Raw genomic sequence first — 18162 nt, 5'->3', positions numbered from 1 at the left:
ATTTGTCATGCCTAGCTCCAAAAGTATTTGACGTAGAGTCACAAAACTTTACAGGAATGTTGGTCAGCATGTGTAGTTGTGCAACTGGGGTTTTGCATCCAGATTCATTCAGTCGTGTAGGAGTTATGGCCCCTGATTTAGTAAAAAATTGGTCATTTTAATGTTGTGTCGCGCGTAGCTCCAAAAGTATTTGACCTAGAGTCACCAAAGTTTACAGGAATGTTGGTCAGCATGTGCAGTTGTGCACCTGGGGTTTTGCGTCCGGATTCATTCAGTCATGTAGGAGTTATGGCCCCTGACTTAGTTAAAACTTGGTCATTTTAATGTTGTGTCGCGCGTAGCTCCAAAAGTATTTGACCTAGAGTCACCAAAGTTTACAGGAATGTTGGTCAGTATGTGCAGTTGTGCACCTGGGGTTTCGCGTCCGGATTCATTCAGTTATGTAGGAGTTATGGCCCCTGACTTAGTTAAAACTTGGTCATTTTAATGTTGTGTCGCGCGTAGCTCCAAAAGTATTTGCCCTTGTCCTTCCAAGAATGTGTCATGCCTAGCTCCAAAAGTATTTGATGTAGAGTCACAAAACTTTACAGGAATGTTGGTCAGCATGTGTAGTTGTGCACCTGGGGTTTCGCGTCCAGATTCATTCAGTTATGTAGGAGTTATGGCCCCTGACTTTGTACATATTGTTTTCACAAAGTTGATCTGTGTCCTTTGTCATGTAGTGGGGGCATCTGTGTCCCATGGACACATTTCTAGTTAATGTTATGTTCTGCCATTTGACTTACCTGACAGATGAAAACCTAAGTATTTTAGGATGTTTATGTGCCCCCCACCCCCACCCCAAATTTTTGTGGTTGCACTTAGAGTTGCCCTTGTCTGTATTTTCATTAATCGGAATTTGTGTTGTACATATCTTAAAAAGTATTTGACCTAGAGTCATCAGACCTTACAGGATTATTATTCAGCATATGAGGATGTACACCTGGTGTTTTCATTGGATTTTCACACAGCCAGACCATTCAAGTTATGGCCATTGACTTAGTCAGAAATATGCATACAGTCACAGGAATTGGGGGGCACCAGTGTCCTGTGGAGACACATCAAGTTGAAATACTAAATATCCATATAGCTGTAGCTTCTCCATGTTATGGTATGTTTTGCTGTTGAAAGATAATTAGTTAATTGTTGACATTACAGGTATTGCGAGGTCACCAGTCGTCAGTACGAGATGTGGCCTACTCACCGTCAGGACGTCATATTGCCTCAGCAGCTCTAGACGGAGATGTTAAACTATGGGCAGCAGATACTGGCTCACAAGTATTGAAATTTACTTCATTTACTTTACATATAGACAGTTTTAAATATGGACCTATCTTTTAGATATTTTTGTAAGAAAAATCTTATAAATTTACCCCCTGACAAAGGCAGATAATTGATTCCATTAGATCTCAAGTGTATTTACCATTTTACCCAAAAAAAAGTCCATTGTGTTATTATATTGTACTATTCTTATGAACTTTCAGGTTGGTAACATTGAGGGACATGCGTTACCAATAAATAAGTTGACGTTTTCACCAACTGGCAAGGAACTCATTACAGTTAGCGATGATCACAAGGTCAAGGTAGGGTCATACTTCATGTTCGATTATTCAACTCACCAGTGACCTATGTGTACAGTCCATCTTATAAGTCTTTTTAAATTCCAAGTTCAGACTTGCTAGGACATGAAATAAAATTTGAGTAGATTCGCACGCAGGTTGTATTAAAAAGAAATAAGAAAAAAAAAATTGTTGCTTATGAAGCTTTGATTTAAATACAGATTAAAGTCAGTTCACCCCTACAGTAAACCGGTAGGTCAAACCTGTGTATAATGGTCAGTTATTAAAAAGGGAAATCCCTTATGCCATTTTTTTGTCACTAAAAATAAAAGGATTTAACATGATAAAAGCATTTCAAAATAAATAAATTTTTGTTTATTTTAAACTTTAGAGACAACATGACAACATCCATTCCTTTCTAATTATATACTGTTTGATCTGCTCATGTCAACTATTATATAACAGGTGTGGTCAGGTCATCTTGGAAAACCAATCATAACTGTTGGCACAGAACAACTAGGCCCAGCAGTTTCCATTGCTATATCACCACAACAGGATTTGGTTGCTATTGGATACCATTCAGGTGTAATCAAAGTGCACGATGTACTGTCTGGTAAGTGATCAAAAAGTTATGTTTAGAAAATTAGTATATTCTTAAGGACTGGTTAATTTGTCAGCCCATAGATTAAAGTCATTTGACCCTTATTGTAGTTGATTTAAACCCTACGAAAATGTTGATCCCTAATCACTGGCACACTATTCACAATTTCAGCAGAGTAATTACTGTGGGTGCATATTTGTAGGAGGTCTTTTTTTACATCACTTAAGGTGATGTTGGAAGAAAGAATGTCTGTGGTTTACAAAGAATGTCAGGCTAATTGCAAGTCAGAGCAGAAGTGTCATAGTTACTTTGATAAAAAAATTTAACTCAAGAACACTTTAGCTTATAAAAATGGCCAATGTCCATACTATGATTGCCTTTGATAAACATATTGGGGGTCAAGGTCACAGTTACATTCAGTTCAGATGTAATCAGTGTCTGCTCAGTAACTGAAGAAGGCTCGGACCAACATTGGTCAGACTTCATATGATGATTGTATGTAGTGATCAGATGGCCCCAATTGTTTTGGGGGTCAGTAGATCCAAGGTCAAGGTTACATTGACCTTTGGACTGAAAAAGGTTTCTGCTCAATAACTGTAGAAGGCTTGGACCCGCAATAATCGAACTTCATAGGATGATTGTCTGTGGTCATCAAGAGATCACTATTGTTTTTGGGATTAGTGTGTCAAAGGTCAAGGTCACATTGACCTTCAGACTGAAAATTGGTTTTGTTCTATAACAGCAGAAGTATCCTGTCAAACTTTGTAGATTGATAGCCTGGGGTCAGAACATGATCCCTTTTAGTTTGGCAGTCAGTAGATCAAAGGTCAATATACATTGACCTCAAGACTGAAAACAGTTTTCAGTCAATAAGTGGTGAAGATTTTGGGTTATAGCTGTCAATATTACTCACTTATTTACCTCCAGCATGCATTCAGGGTGGTCATACATGTTTTACAAGCAGCCTGTGTTATCCTATGGTATAGCTATGTAGTGCTTAGTTCATGTCACATAGTGGTACTAGTTAAACCTACAAATTATTGATCCTGGGGTCATCCTTAACCACTGAATTTTAAGGTTGAATTACCTGTACTTGTTTTGAATAAAAGATCTCGTGCTGATTGTATGTGTTATTTTGCAGGTACTGAGTTATATTCTAGTCAGGTGCATACAGCTTCTGTAAGATGTCTGAAGTTTATGTCGTCTGCTTTCTTACTGTCAGGGTCAGATGACTGTTCAGCAAAGGTACAATGATTTTCTTTCTTTTTTTGAAAAATACGGAGTACATTCAGAATAAATGCATTTAACCCCTTATAATGCTGGACAAGATTGAGTCTGCCTTTGCGACCATGTAGAACACGATCAGCCTGCACATCTGTGCAGTCTGATCATGATCTGCACTGTTCGTCATTCAGTCAGTATCTTTTTGGTAAGCACCCCTTTTAACAGTTATAGTACTGTCCAAATTGAAAGATGGACAAGTTCATTATAGAAATTTCTTAGAGTTTGTACATTAATTTTGTTTGAAGGGACTGTAAATTTGTTGTTAAGCGCTGAAATCAAAATATTCGCTGGCTGATTTGCTTTTTTAAGTGCCCTTTGTTTTGCACACTGGTTGTTGGTTTTTTTTACAGATACTGAAGGTTAACTTGAGGAATTCGTGTGTAGTCACAACTCTAACACAACCAGTTCTTAGTGCAGACATATGCCAGAATTACTTTGCTATCACTTCGGTGGACTGTACATGTTCTGTGTATGAAAATCCATTGAAATACAGTTCAAATGAAAGGTAAGTGCAGATGTATGCCAAAATTACAAAAAGACTGCACATGTTAATATGTGCATGAGAATCAATTGAAGTATCCCGGCACAACCAGTTTCCGACCACTTAAGTTTTCTGTCCAGTATTGTTCACATACAAGTCCCAACTCATTTGTTTAATGCCTCACACTTTCTTTCAGCATAAATGATATAAAAGCATACCATTTAAGTTTCAAATTTCTTACTAAATCCCAGGCATGATCTCTAATTTTGAAAGACGCCAGCAGGAAACCATGCTGGAAATTTACAACCTAAATCCGACCATGTGTGGTATTTTCGCTCTAACAAAAAGAAACAGCACTTAACTTTTACTGTAGTTTCATTTCACCATGGCAAACATAGAACACCGTTCAGATGGAAAGTGAGAGCAGATTTATACCAGAATTACTTTGCTATTACATGAGTGGACTGTACCTGTTCTGTGTATGAAAAATCAATTCAAAAAAATACAGTTAGACATAAGTAAGCTAAAATTACTTTCCTGCCATCTCAGTTGAATGTCCATGAAATATTGAAACACTGTTCAAATGAAATGTAAATGCAGATGTTTGCCAAAATTACTGAGTAGACAGCATATTTTCTGTGTACAAAAATGTTTTAATGGAATATTTTTCGAATGTAAGTTCAAATCAAGAAAATCTGCCAAATCCTTTATATTTATGACCATGCAGTTTTGTGGCTTTAGCCTGAGTGGACATTTCAAGGGGATGTAAATTCATGGATTTCAACTTTTAACCTTTATCCTGCTTAATTTCTAAAATGGACTGGTCCATCATTCAATTTAGGCTATATTCAAGTTATCCAGGGTTTGAAGTGATCCAAACGGAGAATATGTGGGGGAAATGGCCAGAGAACATATGAATTTTATATGAATTGCATATCCTTAAATAAAATGTTAAAAAAACCTTCCGTTTTTGGTTTTTGTTACAGGACTATCTTGAAGAGTGTACCAACTAGAATTTGTGTTATGGGAACACACACTGGACCTGTGACAAGTTGTGCCTTCAATCAAAATGGAAACAGGATTGCTACAGGCAGCAGAGATATGGTAACATAGTCTATTGTAACTGCTCTTTGATGTAAAAATTGTAACATAGTCTACTGTAACTGCTCTTTGATGTAAAAATTGTAACATAGTCTACTGTAACTGCTCTTTGATGTAAAAATTGTAACATAGTCTTCTGTAACCTGCTCTTTGATATACAAATTATAATGCATTTAATTACCGTATACTACATAAAAATGTTTTTAGCCCAAAAGGATTATTTCTCTATTAAAGAAATGTATCTAGAGCCTCTTATCATGAGGACTGGAAAAGATACAGCACTATTTGCTTGCATGAAACAGTACACAAAAATCTTCTAGAGACTATTCTTTATAGGAAACCTTATGATCTGTGTTTTTATTTAAGATTAAAGTTTTTAAGTCTTGGAAATAGACTGACAAGTTATTTAAGATTAAAGTTTTTAAGTCTTGGAAATAGACTGACAAGATACCAAGTACATGTGTACCTTTTTCATTAGTTACTACAGATAGATATTTAGAGATTTTTATTCTTAGCAGTCTTATAATCAGTGTTCATGTTTTTGAAATTTGAGTGTAAGTGCTTAAACACATGATGCAGGTTGATAGACTTGTTACAGATATTTTGGAATCACAGGTGGCATTGTTTACAAATTGGTGACAAATATCTATAATCCAGTCTACATTAAATATATTTGTTTGAAATATTATCAGTAAACTTTAGATAAGCCACATATATAAGATCAGAGCCAGGCATTGAGTTGCTCTAGGTTCACTGACAAGGGCCATGATAACACATGTATTGGAAAAATGTGTTCTCACCAACGTAGTTCATAAATTAAATTGTTGGTGGGTCTCAGCAAAACATCCAAACTTACTTTGAAATAAACATTTTCGTACACCTGTATTTCTAATTATCAATTGTTCTTTGTACAGAGTGTGAGAATATGGGACATTATTGCCTGTACATTTGACGAGCAGAATCCTACACCCTTACATACCATACATAATGCACATGATGACTGGGTCACAGATTGTAGATGGTCAAACACTGCAGACTTCATCATCACAGCTTCCAGTGATTTCAATCTCAAAGGTATGTGTATGTTTGTCCAGGATTCTTCAACAGTGGTTTATTGGTTAAAAGTTCCTGGCTCCAAATCACTTACTGTAGAAAGAAGAGATTCTGCAGCTTTTATGTTAGCAGAATTTGCAGAGACAGTATATTTGCAAAATAAGATTACCATTGCTAGGTAATTAGATACATTTTATCTGGAGAAAAAATGGTTCTGATGGTTGATATGTCATTGTGGCCCAAGCAAGACTGGAACCATTGATCTTCTAGTTGAGTGAGTGACATCTTTACTGCTAGACTACCACACACCATTCAGATATCTTGCCTAGGGTTTACTTCCCAACTTGGATATCCTGCCCAGAAGTTAGACGCCCTTTATCCACTCTATTTCTAGACTGGAGGTTACACTGCCACTCTGCACTAAAGTTTCTTGCACTGAGGTGTTAGATCTTCAGAATAGAGCTGATGCATGAAAATAGCTTGTTTTGTAACTTTTATATTATTAGCCAAAAGAAAAACCAAGACCATTTTTCTGGGGTACAACATGGATGGTACATGTACCTTCAATTTTTAGGTGTATTTTGACATATCTGAACCTGAAAAGGATTTGTTTTCTGTGGACTTTGAAATTTTTTTAGAATTTCTTCCCTTTGTTGTTCCTGTCCTTTGGGCTTCAACTGTGAAGTTCTTTAAATTTTGCTCCCATCCTCCTCTGATATAACCCTTCAGGCGTATATTTTGTTTGTTATGTCACAGAGAGTGATGATGTGAACAGCAGGCAAATAAAATTTAAGACTAAGAATTAAATTGAAATAATGCAAACCAGTACTATACATGTACTTAGAAGAATTGAAATGCTTGCAGTTTGGGATGTATCAAAGATTGGCAATGTACCAGGTGAAACAACAAAAGAGTCCACAGGAGATGGTGCATGTAAAGTGAAGTACAGTATGAAGGGACACATGGCCTCTATCAACCATATAGGCTATAGTGTAAGTGCATTTATTACAGACTAGCTAAACACCTCAGCTGGGTTTTTTATGCCCCCGAAGGGAGGCATATAGTTTTTGAACAGTCTGTCAGTCTGTCCGCAGTTTTTGTGTCCGGTCCATATCTTTGTCATCGATGGATGGATTTTCAAATAACTTGGCAAGAATGTGTACCACAGTAAGACGACATGTCGCGCGCAAGACCCAGGTCCGTAGCTCAAAGGTCAAGGTCACACTTAGACATTAAAGGTCATTTTTCATGATAGTTGGGCGTGTCCGGTCCATATCTTTGTCATCCATGGATGGATTTTCAAATAACTTGGCAAGAATATGTACCACAGTAAGACGACGTGTCACGCACAAGACCCAGGTCCGTAGCTCAAAGGTCAAGGTCACACTTAGACGTTAAAGGTCATTTTTCATGATAGTTGGGCGTGTCCGGTCCATATCTTTGTCATCCATGGATGGATTTTCAAATAACTTGGCATGAATGTGTACCACAGTAAGACGACTTGTCGCGTGCAAGACCCAGGTCCGTAGGTCAAAGGTCCTAAACTCTAACATCGGCCATAACTATTCATTCAAAGTGCCATCGGGGGCATGTGTCATCCTATGGTGACAGCTCTTGTTTAAAAAGTGTTTATGACATTTTAACATGCATTTCTTTTGAATCTGACACAGATTTTAAGCTCTGATGCCTTAGTACAAAGTGCACAAATTTGGCTTTGTGAAACACCTGTCCATTGTCGTAAGTTTTGCTTTGTCTGGTATGTGTCATCAACAATTTTACAATTACAGGTCATAAATCTGCCCCATCTTCATGAAACTTGGTCAGAATATTTACCTTAATAAAATCTTGAACAAGACAGGTAATGGGTCATCTGGGTCTGAAACAACTGCCTTACCCTTGCATGATCGTAAGAGGCGACTTATAGGTTCTTAACACTTGGTTTTGCTGTAACTCTGTGATTCCAGCAGGTATGCAAATTTTGATTCCATACCTCATGTTTTTATTTCGATGTAAATAAGATGTGGAACCAAAATTTGTAGTCCTGTTTGGCGCCATATAACCTTTACTTTGTTGGTGCGCCATAAAACCCAAATAAATAAATAAATAATATTAGAAAAACCTTGTTAATACTTAACCTTTAGCCTACTAGTAGCAAGTGAATCTGCCTTGCGACTAGTGCAGACCAAGATCAGCCTGCACATCCATGCAGTCTGATCATGGTCTGCACTGTTCGCTATTCAGTTAGTAAATTTACAGTGAACACCCCTTTGAATAATAAGTGCTTAAGGTTAAGAAGCCTCATTTGTTCCTGATCTTCATGAAACCTGGTGAGAATGTATGCCATTATGATATCTAAGTCATGGTTGAAATTTAGTCAGCTTAGCATAGAAACTAGGTTAGGTTATAGAAAAAACTTGTTTGACATACCAGAGGCCACCTGATCCCTGTGATGAAACATTACAATTCAACTCAAGTTTGTAACCAGGTCATCTTGGGTTTAAAACAAGGCCATTATGTTAAATATTAGGAAACATTGATTTACTACCAGATTTTCATGAAATTTGATAAAAAAAATTGCCTTTATGAAAAGTTTTTCAAGATTGAATCCGGGTCATCTAAGGCCAAATCTTGGTCACTGCAAATCAATGAAAAACTATAGTAACACTTCAGAGGTCACATTTTCTACTTTACCTTCATAAAACAGGATAAGAACATTTATTTCAATGACTTCTAAGTTAGTTTTGTAACTGTGTCATCTGAGGTCAAAAATCTAGGTCATGACATTGTTAGACTGCATTTTGTGAAAACCTACTCCGACTGTTGACTCATCAGACAAAAAGGAAATGTAACGTGTATGTATACTCGTACTGGTACAAGTTTAAAGTCATAGCCTCTCTATTGTCACTGTTATAACTGGTGTTTTTTATCATTCCAACAGTATGGATGTGTTGTATCAACATGTGCTGATGGGTCAGTAAAGATGTGGTCTCATAAAGGTGTAGAAATCACTACACTGTACGGACATACACAGAGGGCAAACGGCTGTGATATATCTGTCAAACTTCTTGATGAAAGTCTGCAAGGTAAATTTATCTACTGCATCAATTTTTTCCTTGCAGATATTCACCCTGTGTCTATATTGGTGCAGAGAGATATATGAAACTTCTTGTTTCCCTTCAAAGAAATTGGAGTATATTGTTCTGTTTATGTAAGATGCTCTGTCTGCTAGTCAGTCCATATAAAATAGTCTGTCTATTGGTCAGTTGGTAGTCACTTTGGTTTCTGATCAATTCCTGGAAGACATTTTGGTTTGCAGTGTGGCTGACTGCAGTGTCATTAGATGAAAACTCAGTTGTTTTTGAAACCTGAAGGTCAAAGTGACCTCGAAACTGAAAACAATTTTCAATTATTAAGAACAAAAGGCTCAGGCTTATGAGTTCCAAACTTGATAGTATGATTGCCAGTGGTCAGTCAATGAAGATTGTTGTTTCAGGGATCAGAATATCAATGCCTGCGGTCAATAGATGAACGAGGTTTGCTGGCCAATTTTTTAACTGAAGAAAGAGATTTTGTATTCAATGTACTGATAAATGCAGCGTCAATTTATATGTGAATAAAGTTTGTATTCAATTCTTTTGAAGATATGGATGGAGACTGGGGTCAAGATGAGGAGAAACCAGACAAGATGTTACAACCCAAACTAGATAATGTTATGGTTGCAACCTGTGGGGATGATGGAACGGCCAGACTCTGGTACCCTCTTCAGGTACACAATGCATCCTTGTATAGCAAACATACTGATTGTTTATTATCCTAGAAAATATCTTGGTTATCAGTTACATTTGTAGATTGATTACATTTAAGTGGAACAGTTTTGTTTTGAAGAACAAAATACATGTGCGTCGTTGTAATGATGAAATCTGGGGGAAATTTTTCAATTTTTAATCAGGTATTTATATGTAAGTTATTGGATTTATATTTAGCACAGACTTAAAGGTAAAATCGAAGATGAAATGGTGACATCTAAGAGATGGTCAATAGTAAAGGTTTTGACATTGAAGATTGCTAAGTATAAAGGGTATTATTGAACAGGATCATTTGATATTTGGTTGCAAAAATGTAGATGCATACATCAAGGTCATTCAGTCTTTTCTATATACCTTGATGTAATGAGAATTCAGTATAAAATTATTGGTGATTGGTTATTATTTAGATCTTTGTGATTGGATTTTCTAATTCTAGTAATAGAGAGTAAAGTGTAGAAATGTATATCTTAAATAGGCGAATGAACTTTCCTGCTTGACTGGTCATTCTGACAAGGTGCTCTCAGTTGCCTCTGACAACCAAGGTCGTCTGTGTACCACCTCATTGGACAAGAGTATCAAGTTGTGGTCATGTGATCAGGAATCGCAGACTGTGATTGGTGGACATGATGCACCAGTGACCTTTGTGTGCAGCAACTTTAACGGAGATAGTCCAGTTATACTAACAGGAAGCAGGTAAACTTTTGTGACACTTAATATGGGGTTGGGGATGGGTTAGGGTAATGTAATGTAGGTTTGCTTTTGATTGTATGTCTGGAAACCTTGTGTGTCAGACTACTCGTTCATTATCAGACAGAATACATTTACAACTCTGTATTGTGTACATGTTTATGAAGATGGTGGTAAATTTTTATATACAATATATGAATTTTAGCTGTATGTTGTTTATACACAAAACATCCACTTAAACAATACTTGTTTGTTCGTTTCAATATCTGTTTTTTAAAAAAAAAAGCAAAAAAAAAACGCTTAAAACAAAACAAAACAAAAACGCTGAAACTTTAATGTTGATCTGGAGGCATGTCCCTTTAATTCCAGAAATAAAGGTAGTTTTTCCCCCCATATACTTTTTATTTGTCTTTCATGCCAGACTGTTAATTCAATATCTGGCACATTTCAACAGGTCAGCACCAGATACATGTACTTTGGAAATCATCAATATTTGTGGGGGAACTGAAGTTGAATTTTCATTTTGCATCTGTCCACAGTATTTAATTCCAAAGAATAAGTAAATTTTCATTTATGCTATTTTATCTTTAAAATATGAAATCAAATCAAATTCATTCCCACTCCCACCCTGAGAACTGGTAATTTTAAGCCCGCAAAATTAATGCAAGTAAAATTACCAAATTACAAATGTTTGTCTTCATTCATTCATTTGTGTTTCTTTTTTCAGAGATGGTGTAGTTAAGTTATGGACATCAACAAACAGTCAATCAAAATACATCTGTGTGGCCACTTTGAAGGTAAGATTCTATGAATATATAACAGCTGATCAATATATGCAGTCATAACACTGAAGGATCTATATTTACAGTATTCTGAAACAGAGCTATTATTGTCAGTGATTTCTTCTGTTTTCAGTCATTCAGTATCATCGTTTTTTTCTTTAACCCCTTCCATGCTTGACACAGTTGGTTCTGTCTTTGCGACCAGTATAGATCATGATCAGCCTGCACATCAGTGTAGTCTGATCATGATTTGCACTGTTTGCTATTCAGTCAGTATCATTTTTAGTAAGCATACCTTTTAACAGTTAATGGTACTGTATCATTATAGAAATTAATCAGGGTAAAGGTTAAATAACTTTGTTCTGATTACCTCTTGACCACCATTTTGCAGACCTCTTATGTTTCTTGAAGTGGTTTTACTTTACTGCACATAAGGGTCACCATAGCTAGAAATAGATAAAGAAAATTCCAAAAACTTGGGATTTGGTTTTCATCTCTAGGGAAGTTTGTACAACTGTCTTTGCTCAACCACCCACAAGGGTCAGTTTATTCAAATCCTCGGTTTAGGGCCATTTTTGAAATATTACAGAATTAATTTTTCTCCAGGAGAATTTGTACAGTAACTGCTGTTTATTGGTTGTTTTCAGGCTCATACAAAGGCTGTAACCTGTGGTAGTTGGTTGAATACATCAACATTTGTGACTGGGTCTGATGACGAGTACATCTCCACCTGGAATCTTATTGAAATCAATGGAAAATTAGTCAGGTACTTTATTTCAGTGAATACTCAGTCATTAATCTTCATCCTGTATGTATGAAAACCACTTGTCCTTTCTCTTGATGCTTGTTGATACTTTAATACCATGTGCTTGACATGGCTTGTTTTAATTTCAGTGCAAGAAGGACAAACACAATGAAGACCGATTCACCAGTTCTCAGCTTGAACACAAGAAATGACCCCACTGACAACTATATTTATACCACAGAGTGGTCAGGAGCTATCAAAGTGTGGGATACAAAACTGATAGCATCTAAACAAACAGATTATGAGTGAGTACATTTTATGAGCAGTTTTTAACACATTTATATCATACCTTAACCTTAGGAGCAGGGCCTCTTCCTATGATTCCTGAAAAATGTTTTCCACTTTTTATCTGAACTGAAGTTACAGAGCCAAATGTATTTGTAATTTAAGTTACATATATGTAATAAGGCTAAAAAGTTTACCAACAACAGAAAAGTATTCTTTAATATGTATAAACATTAGTATAATCTTGATTGAACAAGTATATAAAAGTGTGAAAAACGACTCGCACTAATAAATGTGTATTTACAGTAGTCTCTGTTAGCAACATGCCCAAATAGCATGCACCTCCCTGCAACTGCAGGTATTGTCTTTGTAGGTAGACAGTTTTATTCTTGCATGTTGGACATGCTACTGTAATAAAATAGTGCTTAAAAGAAAGCATTAATTTTGCGTCACTTTATTTCTTCTATAAATAAAAGAATATGGCGTGCAAGAAAAAGAATCTGTCTTTAGCTGTAGGTGCTGATGGAAATATGTGGCTCTTGAGTAACTGTTTTACAGTTACTCTGCAGAGCCTCGTTACATCTTATACAGTTACCTTGCTGAAGCCAGATATTTCCATCAGCACCTTTTAACACGAGGAAATCCTGTCAGGTATGTAAGAAATTCAGGTTCTTAGGCAGTTGAAACATGAACAATCAGAGAAGTAATCAGGGTGACAATTTTTCACATGAAAGAAATAAGAAACTATTTTATCTTTTTCTTTTCAGTCATTCGTCATGGTTATTGAAGATCAAAAGTGATATTAGTGGCAGACTTTCGGTGACAACAATGGATGGCAATGTGATGTTAGTGAATCTGGTAATATATTATTAATTATATTACCAATTGTTGACTAATACTTTATGGGTGTTGCCGTGAATTTAAACCAGTCATTGCACAGCAATAGCTATAAATTTCCACTCTTATTGGGTGTAGGTCTTTGTTTAAATTTGGATTTTTCCATAACTTTTTGAAGTGGATCAAATTTTTAGATGTTAGTTTCTTAATAAAGCTCACATCTTAATATATGAGCCGTGCCATGAGAAAACCAACATAGTGGGTGTGCGACCAGCATGGATCCAGACCAGCCTGCGCATCCGCGCAGTCTGGTCAGGCTCCATGCTGTTCGCTTTTAAAGCCTATTGGAATTGGAGAAACTGTTAGCGAACAGCATGGATCCTGACCAGACTGCGCGGATGCGCGGATGCGCAGGCTGGATCCATGCTGGTCGCAAAGCCACTATGTTGGTTTTCCCATGGCACGGCTCATATATTTTAATTTATTTCTGTCATATAGACAGAGGTCAAGGGTAAGGTGACTGTAGGTCAGACTACAAGGGTTAGGGTTCAGAATGCTGAATCAGCACCAACAGACATTCCAGCTCACAAGGTGCAACCAAATTGGATAACGGACATTGTCAATGCTGGTGGGTCAAATATCATTGTAGATTCGAGGGGACAAGTCAACTACACGGACAAGCACACAGGAAGTGAAAAGAGTGTTAAGGTTAGTTGATATGGCAGTTTGATTTAGCCTTTTCATGGATTCCGAAATAGCTGTTCATTTTTTTTGTCATTCTGAATATTTAATTGCCCTCTGTACACTGTGATAAGATAATAGAAGTAAGATCAAAGTAGCTTTTTCTGAGTGAATACCAGGTTCACTATTTTCACAATTAGCATTGTTTGTTTTTTTTGTTTTGGGTTTAACACTGTTTTTCAACAGTATTTCAGTTACGTAACGGCAGGCAGTTAACCTAACCAGTGTTCCTGGATTCTGTACCAGTACAAACCTGTTATCCGCAAGTAACTGCCAACTTCCCCACATGAATCAGAGGTGGAGGACGAATGATTTCAGACACAATGTCTTTTATCAAATCGTCATGGAGTCCATACGCCTCGCCCAGGGCTCGAACTCATGACCCCCGAGATCTGTAGATCTGCGCTCTCCCTATTGAGCTAAGCGGGCGGGCTCAATAAGCATTGCAAAAAGCGAAAATGTAACATCTTGTGTTTATGAAAGATATTTTCATTTTGCAAGTAAAACAAACATAATTATTTTTATTATATTTCATATTTTTAGTGGTTTTGATCATTGAAATAACCAAATATATTTTCATTGTAATATTTCAGTAATTCATTGAAAAACATGTAATAGACTGTTTTATATTCCACAATAGGTGCATGCGGCTGAGATAACCTGTGTTGAGAGGGATCAGGGATTTACCTTTACAGGATCCAAAGATAAAACTATTAAAATCTGGGACAAAGACATGAACCAGGTATACTTCTCTATGCCAGCACACATGTGCTACACAAGTCAAGGAACCATGTTATCTGGTGTTGTATAACAGCAAGAATATCTCATTGTTTAACCCTTACCCTGCTAAATTTCTATAATGAACTTGTCCATCTTTCCAGTTTGGACAGTACCATTAACTGTTAAAAGGGATCCCAACCAAAAAGATACTGACTGAATGGCGACCAGTGCAGATCATGATCAGACTGCACGGATGTGCAGGCTGATCATTTTCTGCACTGGTCGCAAAGGCAAAATCAGTCATGTCCAGCATGATGAGGGTTAAATGGGATGTTTAGTTAACACTAATTTATTTGAACTCAATTGCAATGAAAGCTTTCAGCTTTTTTGAATCACTCTGGAATCTGTTTCTTGAAAGAAAGAAAAAACAGTACCGGAGTCATATGAGAAGGCATGGTCATGACCTTATTGAGACCAGAAGCCACAACTTCCTGTTTTGACACCTTAACTACCAGACCCTATCTCCCCTTTTAAATGGAATTTTATGAGTTGCAGAAGTCCTTTTGCTATAAAAATGGCTATTGTAACAGAGTTGTTTTTATGAGACCAATATTTTCAAGTGGACACATTTTTTCCTTTTAATTGTTGAATCAAATATATTGTTTCTTGCTAAACTGTCACAATATCAAAGCATGTATGCATACATTTCAGGTTGGTCAGTTTTTCTGTACTTCACCTGTTACATCCATGATGGCAGTAGGCAACTCTACATCACGACAGGTACCAATCGTATATGGTGACGAACTTGGATTTGTCAATTTCCTAACATGGAATTGTTGCTAGGCAACTAAATACTGGATGTGCTAAACGATACACTAAATAGTGCTGTGACTTTAATATACTTCATTTTGCTATGTTTCCATAGACGTCTTGTACATAGTATAAAAATGATCGTACGAGTAGTAATCTGTGATACCCCGGTATATATTTTGAACATTCAGTATTTTCAAAGAGTTTTAGCCGGTTTAAATGCAAGTGTGAATGAGATTTTTTATTGCCATATTTGTAACTATGAACTGCAAATGAAATCATATAACATATCAACAAGATGCTGCTTGACTTTTATGTAAATTAGAATGAAAAATTTTCATTGGTGTAAATAGGTTACGTGACCTTGATCAAAAGTACAGGTGATTGGAAGATAATCCAGTACAAGTGATAAAACAGGTCTGATATACATGGCTTTTCTCTTGTGTTTCTTTCCTTTATAAATTATTGCTTTATCATATGTGTATATAGATTTATGCATTATATTTTTGTTATGAATGTGTTGTTTTGTTGGTTCTGTAGGGTAGAAAGAAGTACTGTATTCTGCCTGTTACTGTTGTAGTATAAGGGTTATAGTTGTAACGAGAGTGTTAAAGTTATAAAATGTTTGGTTATTTCTAGATTTGTACGAGAGGTTAAAAAAGTAGTGGTACAAGACTCGAATGCATCATGTTCTGTTTATTGTAGTATGGGAGATACGAGTGTGCAAGAGTGTAGTCCTGTACTGTTTATAGTTTAAGAGGGTAAGAGTGAGTCATGTATCATTGTTGCCAAATGTAGTTATTGGAGATACAGTACCACTTTTTCTTGGTATGATACTTATATTGTTGCTAGAGTAATTGAAGAAAGATGCAACTGTGTTACTTTGTTTTAAATGTTTTTTGTTGGAGTGATATAGGTACATAGTTATTTATTAATGTTTTATACTTATATTGGTTGTTAAATGAAAAAAAAACATAAAATATTTCCTAATGGAAAGGAAAAAATATTCACTGCCACATTGTACATAAGTATGTGATAATTGTACATAAGTATGTGATATTTCTTGTCTTGTATATAACACACCAATCTTTTTATGTTTGTGAAATTTATATAATATTATATGCTTTCATTGGGTATTTTATATTTTTGTCAGGTATCAATTTCAATTTTCTTGTCTTTTCTTATGTACTTTTTCACATACCTAAAGTTTCTTTCATATGATTAATGTGTCAAATTCATATGTATGTATGTATGTAGGCAATTGAGTTATGAATGGCTTAGTGATGTGGTCAACATAGCAATGTATGTATGTATGTGTGCATGCAGGCATTTGAGTGGCTGAGTGATGTGACAACATAGCAAGCATGTAACTGCAAGTTGTGAATGGTATATCAGGCATGTGATTGAGGGAAGAATGGCATAGTAGACATGATAGTTTGTGAGGGGCATAGCAGGCATCTGATTGGGAGTTGTGAGTGGCATAACACCCTCATGATTGCAAGTTGTGAAGTTGTTAGAAAACTCCACTTCAGTGAAATATATTTTTGATTTAAGCAATGTTTTTGCAGAGAAAATTAAAACTTTTTGGATAGTATTTTTAGATCTGAGAAGCACTACTAAAGCAGTTCTGTGTTATACACATTTGGCCAACAGTAGGAACTGATGTTGCTTCAGAAATCATTTTTCCAAATATTAATTTGTATGTTGCATATAATAACAGAATAGGTGGATAGTTTTGTTCTTGGAGTTCGATGTTATAACTCTTAAAAGAGACCCACCTCCGGATAAACACCAGAATATACTGATAACCAACCCAGATAAACACTATAACGTATGTTACACAGCTAGATTACCGGTACATGTTTTTACTGCATGACCAACACTCGTGTGATTTATAGATATTTTACAGACACTGTGTTTTAATAAATGAATACTGCTGAACTCATTAAAATTATTTTCACAATTTCTAACAAATGAAATTACTGTCTTTTCTAAATTTTGAGAAATATGACATAATTCCGGAGGTGTGCCTCTTTAAAACAAAATCGAAATGCAGTAGAATGGTTTAATTTCAAATTTAGATTTACTCCTTTTTTACCAAAACAAAATAACAAATATGTTGGTGATAGTAATTGTTTATCCAGTTTTTGTTGCACAAAGTCTGTGATTGAGTTTTATTTAAATTTTATTTTTGATTTCCATTTTTTTTTTCTACTTTCCAATTATCTAACTGTGAAGTACAGACCTTATATTTACTAAGAAATAATTCCTTTACTGGGGTATGTATTACAATTTAGATATGTACAGAATGAAAAACGGCAGTCTTTGTAGATCAAAGCTAGAGTTTTTATTCTCCCAGTAATTTGGTTTGTATGCATTAATAGTGCAATATTTAAACTTTTGATACCATTATTTATACATATATTTTTGTTACACGATTCAGTAATAAAATATGAATACAATTTTGTTTATTGTTTCTTTTCTGTTGTAAGTTGCAATTATCCAAATTTCATATTTGATAATCCAATTTAAATCAATTTACCAAGTTTGCTAGTGAAGTTGATGGTAAAACATTTAGTGTTCTGAAACCTAAAAGGAAATGCTCTTCAACAGAAGATACATTGTTCGTCA

The 18162-nt window shown here is 35.7% G+C and overlaps 1 protein-coding gene across 1 annotated transcript in view; it reads left to right on the top strand.

Annotated features, from left to right (window-relative positions):
• The window catches only part of LOC123546819 (telomerase protein component 1-like), a 69018-nt gene extending 51025 nt beyond the window's left edge, over positions 1 to 17993 (top strand). Inside the window, exons 42-59 of the mRNA XM_053550483.1 lie at positions 1198 to 1317; positions 1524 to 1622; positions 2064 to 2211; positions 3341 to 3444; positions 3834 to 3988; positions 4951 to 5068; positions 5980 to 6139; positions 6983 to 7110; positions 9057 to 9201; positions 9760 to 9884; positions 10400 to 10617; positions 11285 to 11408; positions 12041 to 12159; positions 12288 to 12443; positions 13191 to 13281; positions 13759 to 13968; positions 14642 to 14743; positions 15433 to 17993. Coding sequence (XP_053406458.1) covers positions 1198 to 1317; positions 1524 to 1622; positions 2064 to 2211; positions 3341 to 3444; positions 3834 to 3988; positions 4951 to 5068; positions 5980 to 6139; positions 6983 to 7110; positions 9057 to 9201; positions 9760 to 9884; positions 10400 to 10617; positions 11285 to 11408; positions 12041 to 12159; positions 12288 to 12443; positions 13191 to 13281; positions 13759 to 13968; positions 14642 to 14743; positions 15433 to 15564 — 2454 coding nt within the window. The 3' untranslated portion in view covers positions 15565 to 17993. The remainder of the gene's footprint in view (positions 1 to 1197; positions 1318 to 1523; positions 1623 to 2063; positions 2212 to 3340; positions 3445 to 3833; positions 3989 to 4950; positions 5069 to 5979; positions 6140 to 6982; positions 7111 to 9056; positions 9202 to 9759; positions 9885 to 10399; positions 10618 to 11284; positions 11409 to 12040; positions 12160 to 12287; positions 12444 to 13190; positions 13282 to 13758; positions 13969 to 14641; positions 14744 to 15432) is intronic.
• The last annotated feature ends 169 nt before the right edge of the window (positions 17994 to 18162 follow it).

The sequence above is a fragment of the Mercenaria mercenaria genome, chromosome 9 (assembly GCF_021730395.1).
Source record: "Mercenaria mercenaria strain notata chromosome 9, MADL_Memer_1, whole genome shotgun sequence".
Lineage (NCBI taxonomy): Eukaryota > Metazoa > Mollusca > Bivalvia > Venerida > Veneridae > Mercenaria > Mercenaria mercenaria.
This window is presented reverse-complemented; position numbering and strand designations above follow the sequence as displayed.